Consider the following 23,245-nt stretch of genomic DNA (forward strand, 5'->3'; position numbering starts at 1 on the left):
TGTCCGTCCAGAAAAGGATGCGTGCCCAGCTGCCAACTTCAAAACAACCGCTAAACTGAAGAAAGCTTGGACCTGTCTAGGAACTTGGATAGGAAAGTTCGGCCAGGGCCTGTGGAGTTTGGTTTTCTGAAGCCAAACCTAGCGCATCCACAGTGCCCATCCAAGACTTTTCAGGTCTGATAATCCCAATCCTCCCAGCTCCAATGGACAACACGCTTTCCCCCATGCCACAAGACAATGTCCCCCTTTTGCTTCCGTTCTTCCCCTCCAAAGGAATCCTTGTCTGAATTTGTCCACAGCTTTGATGGCCCAAGGAGGGAACTCAATGGCCATAACCAGGTACACTAGCATAGCAGTGAGCACAAATTGTACTTGAACTCTCCTCCCCACCCTTGTCAAGAGGTCCGCTTTCCAACCAGGCAACTAATCAGCAATCTTATCAACAATGGGCTGGATCTGCGCCTTAGTGAGCTTCTTAAGGGAGAGGGGTAAACCTAAATATTTGCAAGGGAAATCTGATACTGCACAAGGAAGCAGGCTCTGGATGGTGATCAGTTCCGTGTCACCACACCTGATGGGTAAGACATTGCTCTTTTGTAGGTTTAAGTCCTGAAGCATCACCAAAAAGATTAAGAATTTCCATTACCAAGTTGATGTCGCCAGCTTTCGGCCTAAGGAACAACACCACATCATCGGCGTAGAGAGAAATCCTATGCTACAGTACCCGCCTAGATAGGGGCTGCAGGTGCCTTTCATTGGCTGCTTTTGAAATCATGTGTCCTAGGACATCCATAACCAGGATGAACAACATAGGAGATAGGGGTACCCTGACGCAATCCGCGCCGGTGAACAATAGAGTCGCCAGGAATCCCATTCAACAAAACATGTGTGGAAGAGGAAGCCAATAGACCGCTGACTACATCTCTCCAAATCGGCCCAAAGCCCAAATGTTGCAGCACCTCAAGGAGAAAAGGTCGCGACACTGAGTCAAAGGCCTTAGATATGTCCAATTTAAGGAGAATTCGTGGTTGTTTTTGCTGATGGAGGAACCTTGATGTTTGCTAGACCAACATGAAGTTATCTTGGATAAAACAACCCTTAATAAAAGCACTTTGGTTGGGCGACACCAAATGTTGCAGCTGGCTTGCTAGACGATTGGCCAGCAACTTTGTGACTAGCTTAGCAAAACTATGAACTAGGATAATAGGCCGGAAATCTTTTGGTCATTCTACGGAGTCCGCCTTAGGAAGTAGGGTGGTGAAGGATGTGTTGAGGACCTCAAAATTAGCAAATTTTCTACTCCAAATTGCCGATACTGCAGCCATGACATCATCCTTTATCATTGACCAGCAGGACTTGTAAAAACGACCCATGAAACCATTAGGCCCAGGTGCTTTATCTGGAGGCAGCTGCTCAATAGTCCTCCAGACCTCTTCTGCAGTGAAAGGGAGGTCAAGTTCTGCCAAATCATGAGTATCTAGCCCCAATTCAGTGAGGTCAACTGTATTATCCCTGCCCACACTTGTGCCCAGCAAGCTATTATAGAAACCATCAATAATGGAAACTTTGTCGGCATGATTTGTGTATATTTGATCTCCAGCAACTGTCTTCCCAATGAAAATTTTCCTCTTTCGATGGCGGGCATACAGCTGAAAGAGTTTTGTATTGGCGTCACCATCTTTTAGCCAGTTAATCCTTGAACGCAGCCGGGCAATAGTGCGCTTAAGAGAAGCCAACGCTAGGCTGTGCTTCTTCAGGTTATTTTTGAGCCAAATTTCTCTCACAGCGAGAACTCAAACATCTTGTGCAATCTCAAGCTGATGAAGAATTTCTCTGGCGAGTACAAGTTGGGAGTTTATATGTCCAACTTTCTTGTCACTCCAGCTCTGCAACCCCTTGCAGACAGCCTTAAATTTGAGGTCCAGGGTAATAAAAGGACACGGCCCAGCTGCTACAGAGTTCCATGCCACTGAAACAGCCTCCTGGAACCCCTCCAGCTTCGGCCAAAAGGCTTCAAAGTGAAATCGACGACGACCATCCTTGTTATCCCGCAGACCAAGTAAGAGAGGGCAATGATCCGAGTCATTAGAAGCCATACTCTGCAATAAACAATTAGGGAATTTCTCCTCCCAATCCACTGAACAGAGGACCCTATCCAGCCTGACTAAAGCAGGGGAATGCTGCTGATTTGACCATGTAAATTTGTGACCAAGTAGTGGAATCTCCTTAAGAGCAAGATCATTTGTAAAGCGTTTGAAATGCCCCATCGAAGCCCTGTTATAGTTGGCATTATTTTGTCCTCATCCTTATATATCAGGTTGAAATCACCAGCTATAACCCATGGCCCTGTGCAGGCGGCTCTAATATCACGAATTTCCTACAGAAATTGTATCTTTTCCTCATTTTCTTGTGGCCCATAGACGCATGTAAGCCACCAAGGTTGCCCCTCAGTTGGAGAGAATTGTATGGACACACTTCGGTTGTCCACACGTTGAGCACCAATTGTTCCAATATGCTGCCGCCAAGCTACCAAGATACCTCCACTAGCACCAGCTGAAGGGACTTCAATGAATTCAGAAAAATCAGAGCCAAGAGCTGACAGAAGTGTTCTTGTTACTGCCACCATTTTAGTTTCCTGTATGCAGACAATGTCTGAACGAGATGAATCGACAATAGTACGAACCGAGTCTTGCCTGGCCGAAGAATTAAGGCCCCTCACATTCCAAATAAGAATTTTAGCTGGATCCATTGACAATATCAAAAAGACGACCACAACTCTCTGACAACCTTCTCACACTAATCAGCTACAAGCTCAATGCCCTCATTACCAGGGACAAACTCATCAGGGAGAGACCAATTGAATAAAGCAGTGAGGGCACAAATATGTGAATCAGGAAGGGGCTGACCGAACAGCTTGGCGTAGTCGTCGAGAGCCTGCTGGTCAATGCCTTCCTGCTCATCAAGAATGTCCAGAGCCTACATTGCCTTCTTCTTCATTCTTCTCTCCAAGTCTACAGGGCCAAATTCCACCTTCTTCCCAGCAAGCCGCCGGCTCTGCCGTGAAGCTTCACTAGGCGGGCGTGATTTGCCCTTTCTCTTATTTGATCGGGGGATAGGAAGCAGGCCGACTACGCGGCGGGCCAACTTGTTGATGAAATCTGCCTGAGCGGAGAGCATGGGGGCAGCCACGGTCGTCGGCGGGGTCATCGGCGAGCCCACCATGCCCGCATTCAGGGGCGCAGTTACAGACACCGGTGGAGTCCATGGAGAGACTACCACGCTAGTGGCCAGGGGAAGAGCAGAGGGCCCCTCAGCCACCGACGGAGTCACCAATGGGACTACCACGCTAGCAGTCGAGAGAGGACCTTCGTGTCCAGGAGGGGGCGGGGGCTGATCCCCACCAGCAATCGAACCATCCTCGGGTGGGTGCACATGGGGGAAGCCTGCCGCCGAGGGAGAAGCGGCGCCCACCAGGCTGGAGTGCTTGCGCAGGTGCCGTCGGAGACGACAACGGGAATAAACCTGGAGAGCCTTTGCTGATGCACTCTGCCTTGGGGGTGGGGTCACAAGAAACTTGAACTCTGGGATAATGGAGGAGGGGGAGCGCCATGGCGAGCTCGGTGAGGTCAGAAAAGGATCTCCATCCATTGCCGCAACGACAGGTTGGCTCCCGAAGGAGCATGGCACCGTTGTCCGGCCAGGAGAGTTCCAAGCCGTAGCCTCACCCAAGCCCACTGTATTTGTTGTTTCAGATGTGGAAGCCAATTGGAGATTACAGACCAGCCCAGAAGAACGAAGCAAGTCCTCCACTAGCCCGCAGGAGGTCTTGGCCGTCACCACCTCAATGCTGTGCTCGGGAGACAGACGTGGCCCAGATACCTCGTTCTCTCTATTCCAGGAACAGCCGGTGTCGCCGACATCCACTTCAAAACACATCAGTGTAGGAGAGGCCACCGAGGGGAACATCTCATTGGATCGAGGCGCTTCCAATTCAATCGCAGCCGCCGCCACCTCGGGCCCGTGCGCCGAATCAATAAAAGCATCCGATTCAATTGTAGCAGCTGCCTCCTCGGGCCCGTGCGCCGTATCAATGATAGAGTGGCAACCATCGCTTGGAAGGTCCCGCTCCTGAACAGACTCCTTGGTTCCTGCAACCGCCGCCTGGCCGGAGTGCCGCGAGCTAGCCTAGCCCGAAGCGCCAGCTTGCGACGGACCGGTACCGGGCGGCGGCGAGGGAGAACGAACACGACGTCACCGCCTTGCTGAGTCATCACCATCGTCCCTCTCGATTTGTATGATTCTAATTGCTTCCAACCTTAGGCTGTCCGCACCGCAGACCGCTAAAGCGGCCGGTACGCTAGCGGTGGCGTACCGTGCGCCCGCACTGCACGTCTGCAACGCGCGTGGTAGCGTACCGGCCGCACATGAAAGCGCCACAGACCGCGGACAAGGAAGAGTCACACTAAACACTGTAGCAACACTGTAGCACGGAGAGAGAAATAGAGTTGGTGAGAGAGAAAAAGAGAGAGAGGGGAATAAAATATGGAATAGTGGGTATAGAGTATGGGATAGAGATAACACGTGTGCGGAAGAAATGGATATAGAGTAGAGAATCTCGATGATTAAGATAGAATATTCCTTTTTAGAGATAGAAATAGAGGTGGACAAGTGCGGATAGCCTTACATGACATATGTTTCTCTAAAGTCAAGACCTTCAACTTATGTGTAACCTTTAGCTATTAATCTGTTTTGCTCCTTATAACTATCCTATCTTTATCTTGCTTGTTCCGAAAGACCCACTTAGTTTCACTCATATTGTGGTTCTTTGGTCTCTCTACTAACTCTCATACTTGATTTCTAGTGAAGTTGTCCAACTCTTCATGCATAATATTAACTTAATCAATATCCTTCAATGTTTATTCAATCTTCTTTGGTTCATGTGACGATATAAATGAGAAATGCTCACAAAATAAGCTAATCTTGATCTTGGTTGCACACCTCTAGAAATATCTTCAATAATAGTGTCCAATGAATGATCTCTTGTTATGTTGGTTGGTTGGAGAATGAGAACATGATTGCTGGCACTTGATTGATCTACTTGAGATGATGTACTAGCCACTCATTGATCTTGCACAATGTTATGAGAGCCACTTGTACTAGAGATTGATCATGAGAACCACTAGTTTGCATATTTGGGTTAGAGAGCACTTAATTTTGATTATCTTGCACATCAATCATCTCTCTAGACTTTATGTCACCAACATCCATGTTCTTTATTGCATTTAAAAATTGAATGCCTCTAACATCCTCCGTGTTCTCATCTTCATCTTGAGAACCCTTGCTTTCATCAAATTCAACATCATGAACTTTTTCAAGAGTACCACTAGCCAAATTCCAAACTCTATATATAAGCTTTTCTTGTGGTCGAATATCCAAGTAAGAATCCTTTATCACACTTCTTGTCAAACTTGTTCAGCCTAGTGTCTTTCTTCAATATGTAGCATTTGCATCCAAAAATCTCATATGCAATATTGGGTTTTCTATCATTCAAGAGCTCATAAAATATCTTTTTCATTATTGGGTGATAATAGAGGCAGTTGCTACAATAACAAGCCATGTTGATTGCTTTGGTCCAAAAGGAATGACTAACATTGTACTCACTCAACATTGATCTTGCCATGTTAATCAAGGTTCTATTCTTTCTCTCAATAAGGCCATTTGATTGTGGAGTGCACTTAGCTGAGAATTGGTGTCTAATTTCAAATTCATCACACAAATCTTCAATTCTTGTGTTCTTGAATTTACTCCAATTATCACTTCTAACTCTTTTGATGGTTGTTTCAAACTCATTGTGAATTCTCTTGATGAATGTCTTGAATGTTGCAAATACATCACTCTTATCCACTAGAAAGAACACCCAAGTATATCTTGTGTAATTATCAGCTATGACAAATTCATATTTGTTACCACCAATGCTAGTATATTGAGTTAGCCCAAATAAGTCCATATGCAATAACTCAAATGCCTTAGATGTACTCATTATGCTCTTCTTTGGATGTGTGTTACCAACTTGTTTCTCCACTTGGCAAGAGCTACATAGTTTATCCTTCTCAAATACTACATCCTTTAAGCCCTTGACAAAGTCATGCTTGATTAGTCTATTAAGTTGCTTCATTCCAACATAACCAAGCCTTCTATGCTATAACCAACCCATACTTGATTTGGTGAATAAGCATGTTGAGAGTTGGGTTTCACTAGCATTGAAATCAACTAGGTAGAGGTTTTCATATCTAAAGCCCTTAAAGGTTAAATTTGAACCATCTACACTAATGATCTCTACATCATCAATTCCAAAGATGCACTTAAATCCAAGATCACACAATTGAGCTACTGATAATAGGTTAAAGTTCAAGCTCTTTACTAGTAGCACATTTGAGATACTCATGTCATTAGATATAACTATCTTACCAAAACTCTTAACCTTGCCTTTGCCATTGTCACCAAATGTGATGCTATCATAACCATTGTTGCCATTGGTGTTGATTGAATTAAACATTCTTGCATCACTGGTCATGTGTTGAGTGTGAAAGGATCAAGATGCCCAAGAGGGGGGTGAATTGGGCTAATTTGAAATTCTCTTGCAATAATCAAATCCTACGGATAGCCCAATTAACCCCTTGTGCCTAGAAAAGTGTTTCTATTAAACTAATGCACAACGAACTCACAGCCTGTGTTCCAAACTTACTCTAGCAAGCAATTCTATGGATGTAAAACAAGTATTGAATTGCTCAAAGTAAATACTCAAGGTAAGTGCTCAAAGTAAATAGGGAGAGAAAGGAATGCGGCGATGTTTTGCCGAGGTATCGGAGAGTCGCCACTCCCCACTAGTCCTCGTTGGAGCACCCGCGCAAGGGTGTAGCTTCCTCTTGATCCGCGCAAGGATCAAGTGCTCTCTAAGGGTTGATTCTTCGACACTCCGTCGCAGCGAATCACCCAAAGCCGCTCACAACTTGAGTTGGGTCACCCACAAGCACCGCCGGGTGAACACCAAACTCCCAATCACCACCAAGCCGTCTAGGTGATGGCGATCACCAAGAGTAACAAGCACGAACTCTCACTTGACCACGCGAAGCCTAATGAGAAGATGGATGCACACTTTGCTACTCTTGATTTGCTAGTGAGTCTACTCTCTTGGATTCTCAAATCACAAACACCTCACTAGGACCTTGCTCTTCTTGGCACTCACAAACGTGTTTCTCAGCTGTTGGAATGAGCAAAAGTAACTCCACTCACGAGTGGAGCTTCTATTTATAAGGCAGCCTGAAAAACGAACCGTTATGAGCTTCTGTGGGATGACCGGACGCTCCGGTCGTGATGACCGGACGCTCCGGTCAGTTCAACCCGCGAACCAGTAGTAAAGAGTCGACCGGACGCTGGCAGGGTCCGGTCAGCACTGATCGGACGCGTCCGGTCGCATAAAACCCTTACTGGAACCTTACTGGACTCGACCGGACGCTGAACCCTCAGGGTCCGGTTAGTATTGACCGGACGCGTCCGGTCGCACTTTCTCAAGTCTGGACCCTTACTAGAGTCGACCGGACGCTGGCCCTCAGTGTCCGGTCACAGGACCTTCCAGCGTCCGGTCACACCAGACTTGATCACCTCAGTCAAATGAACTGACCGGACCCTGCGGCCAGCGTCCGGTCACACCGGAGCCAGCGTCCGGTCAGTATTTGACCCTCCATTCACTTCCAACTTCCGAACATATGTGAATGAAGTTTGCTCCATAGGATCTTAGGCATTCATAGGAGCTACCTAGAGCTAGTTTTAACAAGTGTGCACCACACCTAACTCACTAGACTCAACTAGGTCAAGCTACCCGTTCATACCCCCCTTAATAGTACGGTCAAAGGAAAAACAAAGTCCTAAACTACTCTAAGTGTCTCTCCAACTCCAATCGACACTTAGAACTAGTTATCCTTAACCTTGTCGTCCATCCTTTGAAAACCGAAATGATTTTCATCGTAGGGGCATGACAACCTCGATTGCCCAATCGATCTCCATTACCATGACCTAACTTAATTGCCTCTGCAAAACACATATTAGTCATAGTAATCTTGTATTGACATTAATCACCGAAATCCAACTAGGGGCCTAGATGCTTTCAATCTCCCCCTTTTTGGTGATTGATGACAATACCACCTCGAGTATGTTATGGAGTGAGGTTTTTGACGGGCTTGGTTCATATAAGCTTTTGTCGATAAGAACAAAAGTGTTAGGTAAGCTTATATGACCCAAGCAAACACAATGTACTCAAAGGATATGAATTAAGCATGAGTACAAATAACAAAGCTCATCTGCTTCGAAGTATAAACGCGGAAGCAAAAGCAAATGAGCATAACACAAGTGATATGACATATAGAAAATGCAAAGTAGAAATCACACATGTCAAATATCACAATCACGTAGATAGCACTATTACATATATATAATAGAATGCATGAAAGTAACACACGAATGCATAATAGTAATAGTGTATCACACAAATAAAACTCCAAATGTATATTGTAAGCTAATACTAGATAACTAGCTCCCCCTAAAACTCGCTCCCCCTGAGTCTACATACTCAAAACCCTCTCCCCCTTTGGCGTCAAACACCAAAACCTAAGGGTCGGTCGGCGGGGCTGCAGCGGACGAGTCGGGCGCTGAAGTACGTGGAGCAAGATGGAACTGGGCGCCATCATCATCTGACCCTGAGCTCTGAACTGACTGACCCTCTGTGGCAGGAAGTGTCGCTGAAGCGGTCTAGGTCTGAGCTGGGGCAGGTGCTGCCTGTGAGGCTGCTAGTATATCTATCGTAGGATCTGACGAGGTGACAGACGAGGGGAGCCTCTGAGTAGTCATGATAGCTGGAGCTGCTGTAGACGGACCGGTAGTATGCATATGAGGCGGTGTAGGTATGCCGGTCAACTCGCTGAAAGATGCTCCAAGACTCCTGGAGACTGACGTTTCAGGCATGAATAGCGAGGGAGACTGCTCTGGTGAGGAACCCGTGTGATAAGGAGTAAACTGTGGGGCTACACCAGGTGAGGCTAACCACTGGGACACCTGTACAGGAGGTGAAGTAAACTAAGCTGGAGGCTGTCCCTGACTCTGGAGCCCACTAGGCTGTACTGCTGGAGTTGTCGAAGTGGTAGGAGGCTGTGCAAGCTGGGGCGAAGGCTATGGCAGTGGGACCCCAATGGTTGTCACTACATGCTGTATGAATCCCATGAGCTGCTGCTGCATAAGTAACTGCTGGTGCTGAAGGAGCTGCTGCTGCCGCTGGAACTCGTCCTGACGAGCCTGAAACTGTGCGAAGTTGGCAGCTGTCTCTTGTGCCTGTCGTGTCTGATCCTACTGCATCCACTCAAGAATAGCTATGAGAGCAGGATCTGTCTGCGGAGCAGGTGGAGCAGAACTGGAGCTACCGGCCTCTGCATCATGTCTGCGTGGAGGCATCTGAGGTATAGGCTGGTAGTCATCGTCGGAGCTGTCACTATACTCGCTCACCTCCTGCTGTGCCTCTAGCTCCTCCTCCTCAGTGGCTGCAATCCCTCTGATGATCTCATCCTGCTGAGCTGCAGACTCTGGCACGTCGGGATGACGGCTAGGCTGTCTGGGTGCCTGAGGAGTGGTGTGTCTGATCCTCTGTGACAGGTTGTAGGCTAGGAACTCTATGGTGGCACCTGTATACTCATCCATCATACTAGGGGGCTTATCAAGCACTATTCTACGGATGAGGAACGTGATCTAATGAGCATAGGGAAGCTGCCTACGACCCTTGAACCCCTCAGCTATAGTATCCTCCATCTCTGAAAGAAGGAGGTCCTAGATGTCAAATACTATCCTCTGCATGATGGCATTGAGAAGCCAGAGCTATAAGCGAGTCAGGCCCTCCCTGTATCCCAACCTGGGAAGCAGTGTCCTCCTGATGATGGCCTCTAGTACTCTCGCTATAGGAGTCAAGTCACTGGGGTTCCTGCTCGACCCCTCACCAAAAGGCTCCTTGAAGCAATGCCACACTAAATCTGTAGGGGGCACCTGCCCTCCATGAGGACGCCTAGGAGGCTCCTGCTGTCCATAGCAAACCTCATGCATCTTAACAGGCTGCTCCTGTAGCCTCAGTATCTCTCTGGCTCTACCACTCGTCACTCTGTAGTCTTTGACTTTGAAAGCAAAGTGAATGAATCTGTGATGTGGATCGATGTAGAGTGAAGCATAAAACTGACGGACCCAAGATGGTACATATATGCCCATCCGTCCAATCAAATCTGTCAGTCCTGGCAAATATGATAAGTATGGCCGAATGCTCTCTCCGGCTGCTACCACAATAGACTCTATCTGACAGACTCTCTAAGATCTGAACACTGCCCCACTGTTGAGATAGGCATTGTAGAAATCCTCCTGCAGTGGCGTGTAGAACCCCTCAGCTGCTCTCTCATCCCTCCTCGGAGGAAACTAAACCTCAAACTCAACAAAACGCAGCTGCTGAACCTGCCTGGCTGTAGCGGCCCTCAAGTCGAGGTGTACCACTAGAGGCTGACCCTGTGGTCTGGGCGGAGGGCGTGAACCCCTGCGCTGTGTAACTGGCCTTGGTGGAACTACAGCACTGGTACGACTCGAGCGGCGTAGCTGAGGTGCCGGCTCGGTCTGCTCGGTCTGCTGGGTCTGCTGAGCCTGCTCGCTGTCCTGAGTCTCTGCTAGTGGGGGCTGCTGCTGTGCCTCCTGCTGGGACTCCCCCTGAGGACGAGGCTCCTCAATAGGCAGACGACAACCTGCCATCATGACAGTCCTGGGTGGACCACCATGACGTCGCTCAGCCTCCTCAACTGTTGCCCTCTGTGCTGGTGTGAGCTGTGGATCTGCTATGACCATGCCGCTGCGGGCACCACCTCTCTCAGCACGCTCTGCGGCCTCTGCAACAGCTGCTGCTCTCGCTGTCTCGTCGTCGGGGTACTTGCGCTTCTTGGATGTCAGCTGCTTGGTTGACTTGCCCTTAGATCCGGCTGGCTGGCGAGGCAGGGGCCTCCGATCATCATCACCTGGGCCACCACCAACATTCTTGGTGCGAGCCATCTGAACTGACAAGATGGTGAACTGCCGCTGATGAAGATCAACTGTCAAACTGCCGCTTTCGAGGCTTGGCCTCGATCCTTACTCACGAGCTTGGCTCCGAGTTGACTGCCAACTGCCAAAAGAACCACAATGAAACCAACTCACTGCACGATAGAATAGATGGATATACAAATAAATACCATATGTCTAATAGATTCGAAGTCCTAATAGAGAAAGCAATGTAGATGCAAACTTGAATCGAATTGGTTTTCTACCTGACGATCAGCGATCCGAGAAGAGATAAGATGTCACGCGGGGGATCTCGAAACCGGCTAGGGTTAGGTCAAAAGCCCTGAATGCAGTGGGGAATCAGTGCATTGAAAATTTGATCTAGGTCACAATTGTAGAGATCAAGATTGAAAAATAAAACTTGCCTTACCAATCAAGGGGATGGTAGGGCTAGGGCACTCGGCGTGATGACCAGCAGCCTTGGCAACGGCGGCGCGGCGAGCTTGGGCGTGAGGTGGCCGGCGCGGTGCTGCAGAGGCGCGGCAGGTGAGCAGTGGAGGCGCAGAAGGCGCGGCGAGGCTGGAGCACGGCGGCGCTGCGAGATGTGCTGGCACGGGTGAGCAATGGCGGCAAGGGAGGCTCGGTGGCTGCGACGGGCCAGTGTTGGCATGGTGGCGCGCGAGCTGCGGTGATGCGGCGAGGCAGGGGCATGGAGGCACGTGGCTGGCGAGCGGAGGAGGCATAGGAGGCGGCGGCAAGAGCTAGGGCTAGGGCACAGGGAGTCAAAACGAAGGAACTGTCGATATAAATAGATCCACCGACGCGACAGAGAAGGAAACGGAAAAGAGTCCTGAAACCGCGCAAGATCCACTGACCGGACGCTCTGGTGGTAGCGACCGGACGCTACCACCCAGCGTTCGGTCGATTCCAGAGAGGTCCAAATCCTTTGGAATCGGGACCGGACGCGTCCGGTGGTCCATGACCGGACGCAGGCAGGGTCCGGTCAGTACAACTTGGTCTTCCTTCGATCGACCGGACGCTGAACCCTTCCTGACCGGACGCACAGACGTAGCGTCCGGTCACTCCTTCAGTAGCAGTTCACCTCCTGTGAACTGACCGGATGCTGGACAGCAGCGTCCGGTGCAGCGTCCGGTGCACCTTTTCCAGCAAACCTTCAACCTTCCTTCGCGCTGCCTGTTCCCAATCAAGTCCCAACTTGAATAAGATCCAAATAAACACCAATTGGGACTGATGTGAGTGACCTCTCTCAAACCCTCATATTTTTCAAAATATTTTGCCTTAGGCTATAATTCTTTTTAAGAAACTAGGCAACAAGAGGGCAAATGGAACAAAACGACAAAACAACATTCATGCATATGCAATACTTGTAAGTAAATCTAGTTGCTTGTCAAGTTTGATCCAAGGTTAAGCTTCTTCACACGCTTTTCGGCGGTTATCTTAACCATGTTAGACAAGTCCTATGTGCATTGCCACAAATTAAACATGTTGTATACTACAATGAATGCAAGGGACAACACAAGCTCAATTTTTAGTGAAGTTACTAAAATCAAGTACATTGAGCTCATTTCGCAATCTACAAAATGTAGCCTCATCTAGCGGTTTAGTGAAGATATCCGCTAATTGATCTTCGGATCTTACACCTTCTAGTGATATATCATTTTTAGCTACATGATCTCTTAGAAAGTGATGGCGGATATCTATATGCTTGGTGCGAGAGTGTTGAACCGGATTATTTGCAAGTTTTACCGCACTTTCATTATCGCACAAAAGAGGTACTTTCTCTAGAACTACTCCATAGTCTAGTAAAGTTTGTTTCATGTATAATATTTATACACAACAAGCACCCGCGGCAATGTATTCTGCTTCGGCGGTGGACAAAGCCACACTATTTTGTTTCTTGGAGGACCAAGACACAAGTGATCTACCAAGCAAATGGCACCCTCCGGATGTGCTCTTTCTATCAACTTTGCATCTGGCGTAGTCCGACTCAGAATAGCCAATTAATTCAAATAAAGCTCCTTTGGGGTACCAAAGGCCAATGCTTGGTGTGTGCTTAAGATACCTAAGGATTCTTTTTATGACAATTAAATGTGTTTCCTTAGGACTAGCTTGAAATCTAGCACACATACACACACTAAACATGATGTCGGGCCTAGATGCGGTTAAATATAACAAGCTACCAATCATAGAACGGTAGAGAGTTTGATCAACCGAGTTACCTCCCTCATCTAGGTCGAGATGTCCATTGGTAGGCATTGGGGTCTTGATTGGCTTACATTCATCCATCTTGAATCTCTTGAGAAGATCTTTTGTGTATTTCTCTTAAGAGATGAAGATGCCTTCTTTCATTTGCTTGACTTGAAAACCAAGAAAGAATGTAAGCTCACCAATCATTGACATCTCGAACTCCTTAGACATCAATTCACCAAATTCTTTACATGAGTCTTCATTTGATGATCCAAAGATGATATCATCAACATATACTTGACAAATGAAGATATGCCCATCAAGCTTCTTGGTGAATAGTGTGGTGTCGACCTTCCCAATGGTGAAGCCCTTCTCAATAAGGAAATCCCGAAGGCGCTCATACCAAGTTCTTGGGGCTTGCTTAAGCCCATATAGTGCCTTGGACAACCTATAAACATGATTAGGATATCTAGGGTCTTCAAACCCAGGAGGTTGATCAACATAGACTAGTTCATTAATAAAGCCATTTAAGAATGCACTTTTCACATCCATTTGATATAGTTTCATTTCATGATGTGATGTATATGCAAGAAGGATACGGATGGCTTCTAATCTTGCAACCGGTGCAAAGGTTTCTCCAAAATCTAAACCTTCAACTTGAGAGAACCCCTTTGCAACTAGTCTTGCCTTGTTCCTCACAACAACACCTTGATCATCTTGCTTGTTGCGGAACACCCACTTTGTTCCAATGACTCTTGCACCTTTTGGTCGCTCTTCAAGATTCCAAACTTCATTGCGAGTGAAGTTGTTCAACTCTTTATGCATGGCATTGATCCAATCCGGATCTTTAAGAGCTTCTTCTACCTTGGTAGGCTCATAGCAAGAGACAAAAGAGTGATGAGCAATAAATGAAGTAAGTTTTTGAGATCGAGTCATTACACCCTTTGATGGACTCCCTATGATGAGATCTTGTGGATGATCTTGTAGGAGAGGTGTATTTCTTCTATTGACCTCTTGAGGAGGAGGTTGTGGAACATCAACATCTTGTGCTTGTACCACCATTTGCTCATGGGAGATATGAGTATCTTCATTTTCTACTCTCCCATCTTTTTCACCATCTTGTGGTACACTTGATGAAGAAGGTTGGTTAATGATTTGTACATCATCTTCATCATCTTTTGGCTTGATGTCTCCCACAAGAATATTCTTCATAGCCTCCCTCAATGGTTCATCTCCTACATCATCAAGATTCTCATGTGCTCCTTGGGAGTCATTAGATTCATCAAATTCCACATCATATGTTTCTTCAACCAAGCCGGTGGCATGATTAAATACTCTATATGCTTTGGACTTCAATGAGTAACCAACAAGAAAACCTATATCACAACATCTTTGAAACTTCCCTAGGTGTTGCCGCTTCTTGTAGATGTAGCACTTGCAACCAAACACCCTAAAGAAGGAGACATCCGGCTTCTTCCCATTGAGCAACTCATACGGTGTCTTGACAAGGAACTTTTGAAGAAATAGGCGGTTGGATGCATAACATGCGGTGTTGATTGCTTCCGCCCATAGAGCTTCGGGGGTGTTGTACTCATCTAGCATTGTCCTTGCAAGAGTGATCAAAGTCCGGTTCTTCCTCTCAACTACACCATTTTGTTGAGGAGTATAGGTTGCGAAGACTTCATGTTTGATTCCAACTTCATCACAATAAGCGTCTATGTTTGTGTTGTCAAACTCTTTGCCATTGTCACTTCTTATCTTCTTGAGCTTCACTTCAAATTCATTTTGAGCTCTCTTGGCAAACTTCTTGAAACAAGATGCAACTTCGGATTTGTCATGAAGGAAGAACATCCATGTATATCTTGAATAGTCATCCACAATCACAAGACAATAGAGATTTCCTCCCAAACTCTTGTATGTTGTTGGTCCAAATAAATCCATGTGTAGGAGTTCTAGCACTCTTGTGGTTGACATGAAAGCTTTGGTTGGATGAGTGTTTGCAACTTGCTTGCCAGCTTGACATGCACTACAAAGCTTGTCCTTCTCAAACTTCACATCCTTCAACCCTCTCACCAAATCATTCTTCATAAGCTTCTTGAGTGAGCTCATCCCAACATGAGCAAGTCTTCTATGCCATAGCCACCCAAGTGTTGTTTTGGTGAATAGGCAAGTCTTCAAGTTTGCATCTTCGGAGGTGAAGTCAACTAGATATAAGTTATTGTATCTAAATCCATTGAATATCACTTGATTGTCATCTACCTTGGATACAACAACCTCCTTCTCAGTGAATAAGCATTGAAAGCCAAGATCACACAATTGCCCAACGGATAGCAAGTTGAAGCTCAATGAAGCAACATAGAGCACATTGGAGATGGAATGATCATTTGAGATTGCCACTTTGCCCAAACCTTTAACCTTGCCCTTTGAATTATCTCCAAATGTTATTTTCTCTTGTCCATCTACCTCTTCATCTAGTGAGGTGAACATACAAGGATCACCGGTCATATGTTGAGTGCAACCACTATCAATAACCCAATGACTTCCACCGGTCTTGTAGTTCACCTACACACAAGAGATTCAAGCTTTAGGGATCCAAACTTGTTGAGGACCCTTCACCTTCTCAACAAGTGACTTAGCCACCTAAATCTTCTTAGGTCTACTCTTGTTGGGGGGACCTAAGAACATGACTTTCATCTTTTCACTAGAATCTTTTCTAAGCAAGTAGTGAGCATTGAAAGCAAAGGGTCTAGTATGCTTGGGCAAGGGTTGTGGTGGTGGAGTTTGACACTCATGAGTAAAGTGGCCTTCTTGTCCACACTCAAAACATCTCTTTGGCTTTGGCTTTGGCTTTGATTGTTGGTGTTGAGCTTGAGCCTTCTTCTTCTCTACACTTGCCATATATCCAATGCCACTTCTATCCATCTTCATGACGGTATTCATGAGTAGCTCACTTTGGAGATGCTTGCCTCTAGCAAACTTGCTCAATCCCACCTTGAGATGCTCTTTCTCCATCTTGAGCTTCTTGTTCTCTTCCTTGAGAATATCATTGTTCTTCTCCTCCTTGAGTTTCTTGTTTTCTTCTTTTAGCTTCTCATTCTCAAGGATCACCTCTTTGTCATGATCAAGAGTTTCTAGCACAATGGTGTTGTGACTTTTCATCTCTTCAAGATCTTTTATGAGCTTCTCATTGTCACTCTTGAGCTTGACATACTCATCACAGTCATTGCACACAACCACTTGCTTGCCTTTGCTACTAGATCCATGCTCAATGCTTTCATCAATTAAATCATCACATGAGGTAGCTATATCAATCTTAACAACATGGTTAGTAGCATCATGTGGCTCATTTGGTAAGAATTCTTGTGCAATAATAAGGGTATCATAATTGATCTTTAGAGTTGTATATTCATCTTTTAGCTTGTTGTGACTAGTGATAAGCTCATTGTGCACCCACTCAAGTTTATCATTTTTATCTTTAAGCTCTTTCTTAGAAGATTTGAGCTCCTTGAGTTTGGATGATATAGAATCATTTGTTTCTTTGAGCTCATCATTAGCCTTTTCTAATGTATCACACTTAGCTAAGAGTGAATCATTTTTAGCATCAAGTTTTTCATTTGTAGCTCTACTCTTTCTAATGATCTTAGTATATTTTCTTAGTATTTTGACAAGATCATCATATGTAGGTGAGTCATCATCATCACTATCGCTATCATCATCACTAGCATGTTCATCATCACTACTATCATCACTCTTAGTTACCTTGCGTTCACCTTTGGCCATAAGGCATAGGTGTGTAGAGGATGATGGCGATGATGGCGGTGAAGATGCAAGATCAATAGCAATGGCGGCCACCTTTTCATCGTCACTATCATCATCGGATGATCCACTTGATGAATCAATGTCCGTGAGCCAATCACCGACAATATAGGCCTTGCCACTCTTCTTCTTCTTGTAGAACTCCCTCTTTTTGCCATCTCTCTTCTTGTATGGCTTGTTCTTTTTCTTTTCATCTTCATCGCTTGAATCATCTTTCTTGCCCTTGTTCTTGAACTTGTCTTTCTTGGGCTTTGTGCATTGATGAGCTAGGTGGCCAAGTTCGCCACAATTGTAGCAATCCATCTCGGAGATTGGCTTTCTTCTTGAGCTAGTGAAGAACTTCTTCTTCTTGCCATCAAACTTGATGCCACTCTTGTTTAGCCTTTTTAGCATCTTGGTGGTCTTCTTCACCATGAGGGCAAGGCTTTCTTCATCATCTTCATCACTTGAGCTCTCATACTCAAGTCTTGCTTTGCCCTTGTCTTGGCTAGCTTTGAATGCTAAGTCCTTCTCTTTCTTCTTTGTAGAGGATGAGCCATCTTATGGTGTGATGTGCATGTACATCTCATGAGCATTGATCTTTCCCAAGATTTGTGTCAGTGTAGCGGCGGAAAGATCACCTTGATGTAGCACGGTCACAATGTGCCCATATTTGTCAATGGGGAGGACACTCAAGATTTTTCTCACAACGTCGGATGGTGACATTTGAGTAAGTCCAAGCCCATTGACTTCCTCTACAAGAACATTTAATCGAGAATACATCTCATTAGCACTTTCTTTGGGAAACATCTCAAAAGAATTTAGCTTTTTAATTACAAGATGATAGCGTTCCTCACGCTCACTCTTGGTTCCCTCATGGAGCGCACAAATGTCCGACCATAGTGCATGGGCATCTTTGTGGTTCCTTACACGATTGAACACATCTTTGCAAAGGCCTCTAAAGATTGTGTTGTGAACCTTTGCATTCCATTTTTCATAGTTCACTTCATCGCCTTGAAGTTGTGCGGCATTCTTAGGTGTTGGGAACCCTTGAGATGCGGCTCTAAGTATTCCAATGTCTAGAGCTTCTAAGTATGCTTCCATGCGGATTTTCCAATATGGAAAATCATCTCCCTCCAAGATAGGAGGAGGTCCATCCCCGTGAGACATCTTGCTCTAAGCGATTAAGCTTAAAAACGTGAGCACGAGGCTTTGATACCAATTGAAAGGATCAAGATGCCCAAGAGGGGGGTGAATTGGGCTAATTCGAAATTCTCTTGCAATAATCAAATCCTACGGATAGCCCAATTAACCCCTTGTGCCTAGAAAAGTGTTTCTATTAAACTAATGCACAACGAACTCGCAACCTGTGTTCCAAACTTACTCTAGCAAGCAATTCTATGGATGTAAAACAAGTATTGAATTACTCAAAGTAAATACTCAAGGTAAGTGCTCAAAGTAAATAGGGAGAGAAAGGAACGCGGCGATCTTTTGCCGAGGTATCGGAGAGTCGCCACTCCCCACTAGTCCTCGTTGGAGCACCCGCGCAAGGGTGTAGCTCCCCCTTGATCCGCGCAAGGATCAAGTGCTCTCTAAGGGTTGATTCTTCGACACTCCGTCGCGGCGAATCACCCAAAGCCACTCACAACTTGAGTTGGGTCACCCACAAGCTCCGCCGGGTGAACACCAAACTCCCAATCACCACCAAGTTGTCTAGGTGATGGCGATCACCAAGAGTAACAAGCACGAACTCTCACTTGACCACGCGAAGCCTAATGAGAAGATGGATGCACACTTTGCTACTCTTGATTTGCTAGTGAGGCTACTCTCTTGGATTCTCAAATCACAAACACCTCACTAGGACCTTGCTCTTCTTGGCACTCACAAATGTGTTTCTCAGCTGTTGGAATGAGCAAAAGTAACTCCACTCACGAGTGGAGCTTCTATTTATAAGGCAGCCTAAAAAACGAACCGTTATGAGCTTCTGCGGGATGACCGGACGCTCTGGTCGTGATAACCGGACGCTCCAGTCAGTTCAACCCGCGAACCAGTAGTAAAGAGTCGACCGGACGCTGGCAGGGTCCAGTCAGCACTGACCGGACGCGTCCGGTCGCATAAAACCCTTACTGGAACCTTACTGGACTCGACCGGACGCTGAACCCTCAGGGTCCGGTCAGTATTGACTGGACGCGTCCGGACGCACTTTCTCAAGTCTGGACCCTTACTGGAGTCGACCGGACGCTGGCCCTCAGCGTCCGGTCACAGGACCTTCCAGCGTCCGGTCACACCAGACTTGATCACCTCAGTCAAATGAACTGACCGGACCCTGCGGCCAGCGTCCGGTCACACCGGAGCCAGCGTCCGGTTAGTATTTGACCCTCCATTCACTTCCAACTTCCGAATATATGTGAATGAAGTTTGCTCCATAGGATCTTAGGCATTCATAGGAGCTACCTAGAGCTAGTTTTAACAAGTGTGCACCACACCTAACTCACTAGACTCAACTAGGTCAAGCTACCCGTTCATACCCCCCTTAATAGTACGGCCAAAGGAAAAACAAAGTCCTAAACTACTCTAAGTATCTCTCCAACTCCAATCGACACTTAGAACTAGTTATCCTTAACCTTGTCGTCCATCCTTTGAAAACCGAAACGATTTTCATCATAGGGGCATGACAACCTCGATTGCTCAATCGATCTCCATTACCATGACCTAACTTAATTGCCTCTGCAAAACACACGTTAGTCATAGTAATCTTGTATTGACATTAATCACCGAAATCCAACTAGGGGCCTAGATGCTTTCAGAGTGCATCCACTATCAAGAACCCAAAGCCTTCCTCCAGCTTTGTAATTGACCTACAAAAGAAGATCAATTCTTTTTAGATACCCAAACTTGCTTGGGTCCTTAAAGGTTAGTGACCAAGATCTTTGGTACCTAAATGGCTTTCTTCTTTGAGCCCACAACTGGTGTACCAACAAACTTAGCATGCACTCCATTCACACCCTTGGTAAGCATGTAACAAGAATCAAACTTAATTGAGGATACATTAGTTTGCTCGTTCTTGTTCTTGCAATATTGCTATACATGCTTAACTTGCTTGCATCTATTGTAAAATCGACCATTGCCCTTCATAAAACTAGCCTTGTGAGTTGTAAAAGCCGCCTTGCCTTTCTTGAGGGTATAGCCTAATCCCTCTTTGTTGAGAGAAAACTTTTGGCTACCCAAACACTTAAGCAAGCGGGCCTCACCACCATAGACATTGCCTAAGGCGCGAGTGAGCTCATCTACCTCCTTCTTGAGAGTCTCATTCTCAACCGTTAGTGAGGCATCACAAGTGACACCATCACTAGTAGATGAGGTAGAAGTAGATGTGCTACAAGAAGGGTTAGTGGGAGCAACAATAATAGGCTTGTAGAAAGATTCATCAATAATATCATAAGTCAAGCCTACGTCACATGTTACAAGAACCCTCTCCTCATTTTGCTCAAGAAGAGTGAAATGAGCCTTTTCAAGCTTCTTGTGAGCTTTACTAAGCTTCTTATGAGCTTCCTCTAGCCTCTCATGAGTAGCATTAAGCTCATCAAAGGCTTGTTTAAGGGCTTTTAGTTCCTTATACAAGTCTTTGCATTCCCTTCTCTTAATGTCCAAATAAGTCCTAGCATCTTCTAACATGTCAAAGAGCTGATCCTTGGATGGTTCATCCTCACCATCACTCTTACTATCGCTTCCACCACACTCATCATCAGATCGTACCTTAGTGGCTTAGCCATGAAGGATGTCGATGGAGTGTCGAAGAGCGAAGGCTTGTCATTGATAGCAATGTTTGCAAGAGCCTTCTTCTTGGAGGACTTCTTTTCATCACTATCATCGTCATCACTTGAGGAAGCATCACTATCCTAAGTGACAACTAAGAGCCTCCCTTATTCTTCTTCTTGAAGGTCATCTTGCTCTCCTTCTTCTCTTTCTTTTCCTTCTTCTTGCTCTTCTTGTTGTCATCATCATTGTCACTATTGTATGGATATTCCGCAATAAGATGATCCTTGCTATTGCACTTGAAGCACTTTCTTGGTTCATCCTTGTTCTTAGATGATGACTTGTTTCTTCTTACATGATAGCCCTTCTTCATCATAAACTTGTCAAACCTCTTCATAAAGAGAGCCATCTTCTCATCATCTTCATCGTCACAAGTGCTTAAGCCTTCATCTTCACTTGATGCTTCTTGCTTTGCTTTGCTCTTGCCCTTCGATGATGATGCAGCCTTGAATGCCACACTCTTCTTTTTCTCATCCTTCTTCTCCTCTTTCTCATTGTCATCTCTATATGTGTCATCGGTCATCACATCTCGCAAGATTTGGTTTGGTGTCATGGTGTTCAAACCACTTCTTACTAGCAATGTGACCACATACCAAATCTTAAAGGTAGACATCTCAAGAACTTGTGAGAGAAATCCTTGCCCTTCACCTCCTCACCAAGCTTAAGATCATTCACCAATACTTGGAGCCTATCAAACATCTCCGACACACTCTCATCTTCCTTTATTTTGAAGCTAGCAAACTTCTCCTTGAGGATGTATGCCTTGGCTCCCTTGATCGCTTGAGTGCCCTCATATGACTCTTCTAGATTCTTCCAAGCATCATGAGTCATCTCCAAATTCTTGATTTGCTCAAATACCCTTTGATTGATAGTATAATGAATGACACTAAGATCAATGTCATTGTTTTGTAGCTTCTCTTCTTCGGTCGCGGTGTGTTGCGCCGAATTTGCTACCTCAAATTTTGTCTCCACCACTTGCCATATCTTTCTATTGATTGACTTGATATGAGTGATCATCTTTGCCTTCCAATAGCCATAGTTTATGCCATTAAATTGAGATGGCTTCTTGATGTTATTGATTTGAGTTATTTTATCACCGAAGGTTGTTAAGCCTTAAATGACGGTGACCATGGCTCCGATACCACTTGAAAGGTCCTAAATGGCTAGAGTGGGGTTAATAGCCTATAAAAATTTCTACAAAAATATTAAAGCAAGTGATTAGTACACTAAATGGCAAAAAAGCATTTTGCTCTAACTCTAATCAAAAGGCAAGCCACCTACCAACAATTCTAGTTATCTATGATCACTAAGCACTCAATTGTTATGTCACTACTCTCTACACTAATTGAGCTAGCTAGAAACTAATTACAACTAAGAACTAGACTACTCAACTAGCTAAGCTACCACAAGCTCTACACAAGGTAAATACAAAATATAATACAAGAGAGTGGTAGAGGAGATATACCGTCGTGGCAAGTGATCAATCAACGGGTACCAACGAATACCAAGGAGACAAGATGACACAATAATTTTTTCCTCCGAGGTTCACTTGCTTGCCGACAAGCTACGTCCCCGTTGTAGCGATTCACCCACTTGAAGGTTCACACACTAATAGGCATCATAGGCCTAACCCGCAACCGGGTGCCGCACAACCAACACAAGATGACGATCCATAAGCTACACGCAATTCACTAGAGTTGCCTTTTATGATCTCCCATGGGGAAGGCACACGAACCTGTCACAATCCACCGATCAGAGCCGGAGACAAGCACCACCCTTCGCTCAACGATCCTCGCTACTCTAAGCCGTCTAGGTATCGACAAACACCAAGAGTAACAAGAGAAATCCACAACAAAACACAATCACCAAGTGCCTCTAGATACGATCACTCAAAGCAGTGCACTTGGATGCTCTCCAATCTCACCAAATGATGAATCAATCAAGCAAGATGAGTTAGAGAGGAATGGCTAGACTCACAAGGTTGTATTCTCAATAGAAGTGGCCAAGAGAATGAGCCATGGCCGGGCCAACCACTATTTATAGCCCCCAAATGAAATAGAGCCATTAGGGTCAAAAGGGGGCTCTCTACGCATCGACCGAACGCGCTGATCGGGGTGACCGAACGCGCTGCACCTAGCGTTCGGTGCACAGATGTGCACCACATGACACCTCCATTCTAAGTCCACCGCTCGATCTCAACGGCTAGCAGCCGCGCGCCAACGGTTAAGTAACGACCAGACTTAGCAACGCGCGACTAGATGCGCCAGCCTAGGGTCTGGTCACGCGCCCCCCGCGGCCATGAGCCAATGACCAGACTCAC

At 45.8% G+C, this 23,245-nt stretch overlaps 2 protein-coding genes across 2 annotated transcripts; both read right to left on the reverse strand.

The window, feature by feature from the left end:
* Nucleotides 1-423: 423 nt before the first annotated feature.
* On the reverse strand, nt 424-2,267 carry LOC136525975 (uncharacterized). The gene is made up of 3 exons (XM_066518783.1): nt 1,800-2,267; nt 1,311-1,649; nt 424-609 (listed from the first exon to the last, which is right to left on the reverse strand). Exons 1-3 carry the CDS (start codon nt 2,265-2,267, stop codon nt 424-426), a joined length of 993 nt encoding a protein of 330 aa, XP_066374880.1.
* Nucleotides 2,268-21,019: 18,752 nt separating this feature from the next.
* Nucleotides 21,020-21,756, reverse strand: LOC136525976 (uncharacterized). Its single transcript, XM_066518785.1, has 2 exons — nt 21,582-21,756; nt 21,020-21,498 (listed from the first exon to the last, which is right to left on the reverse strand). Exons 1-2 carry the CDS (start codon nt 21,754-21,756, stop codon nt 21,020-21,022), a joined length of 654 nt encoding a protein of 217 aa, XP_066374882.1.
* Between the last annotated feature and the right edge of the window lie 1,489 nt (nt 21,757-23,245).

Source organism: Miscanthus floridulus, chromosome 19 (genome assembly GCF_019320115.1).
Source record: "Miscanthus floridulus cultivar M001 chromosome 19, ASM1932011v1, whole genome shotgun sequence".
Lineage (NCBI taxonomy): Eukaryota > Viridiplantae > Streptophyta > Magnoliopsida > Poales > Poaceae > Miscanthus > Miscanthus floridulus.

Coding starts and splice junctions, on each gene's coding strand:
- LOC136525975 (XM_066518783.1), bottom strand. CDS start 2,267: ATGGGGCATTTCAAACGCTTTACAAATGATCTTGCTCTTAAGGAGATT. Junction 1,650..1,799: donor AGCTTGAGATTGCACAAGAT/GTTTGAGTTCTC, acceptor AAACTCTTTCAG/CTGTATGCCCGCCATCGAAA. Junction 610..1,310: donor ATGTCATGGCTGCAGTATCG/GCAATTTGGAGT, acceptor GTGATGCTTCAG/GACTTAAACCTACAAAAGAG.
- LOC136525976 (XM_066518785.1), bottom strand. CDS start 21,756: ATGACTCATGATGCTTGGAAGAATCTAGAAGAGTCATATGAGGGCACT. Junction 21,499..21,581: donor GGTGAATGATCTTAAGCTTG/GTGAGGAGGTGA, acceptor TCACATTGCTAG/TAAGAAGTGGTTTGAACACC.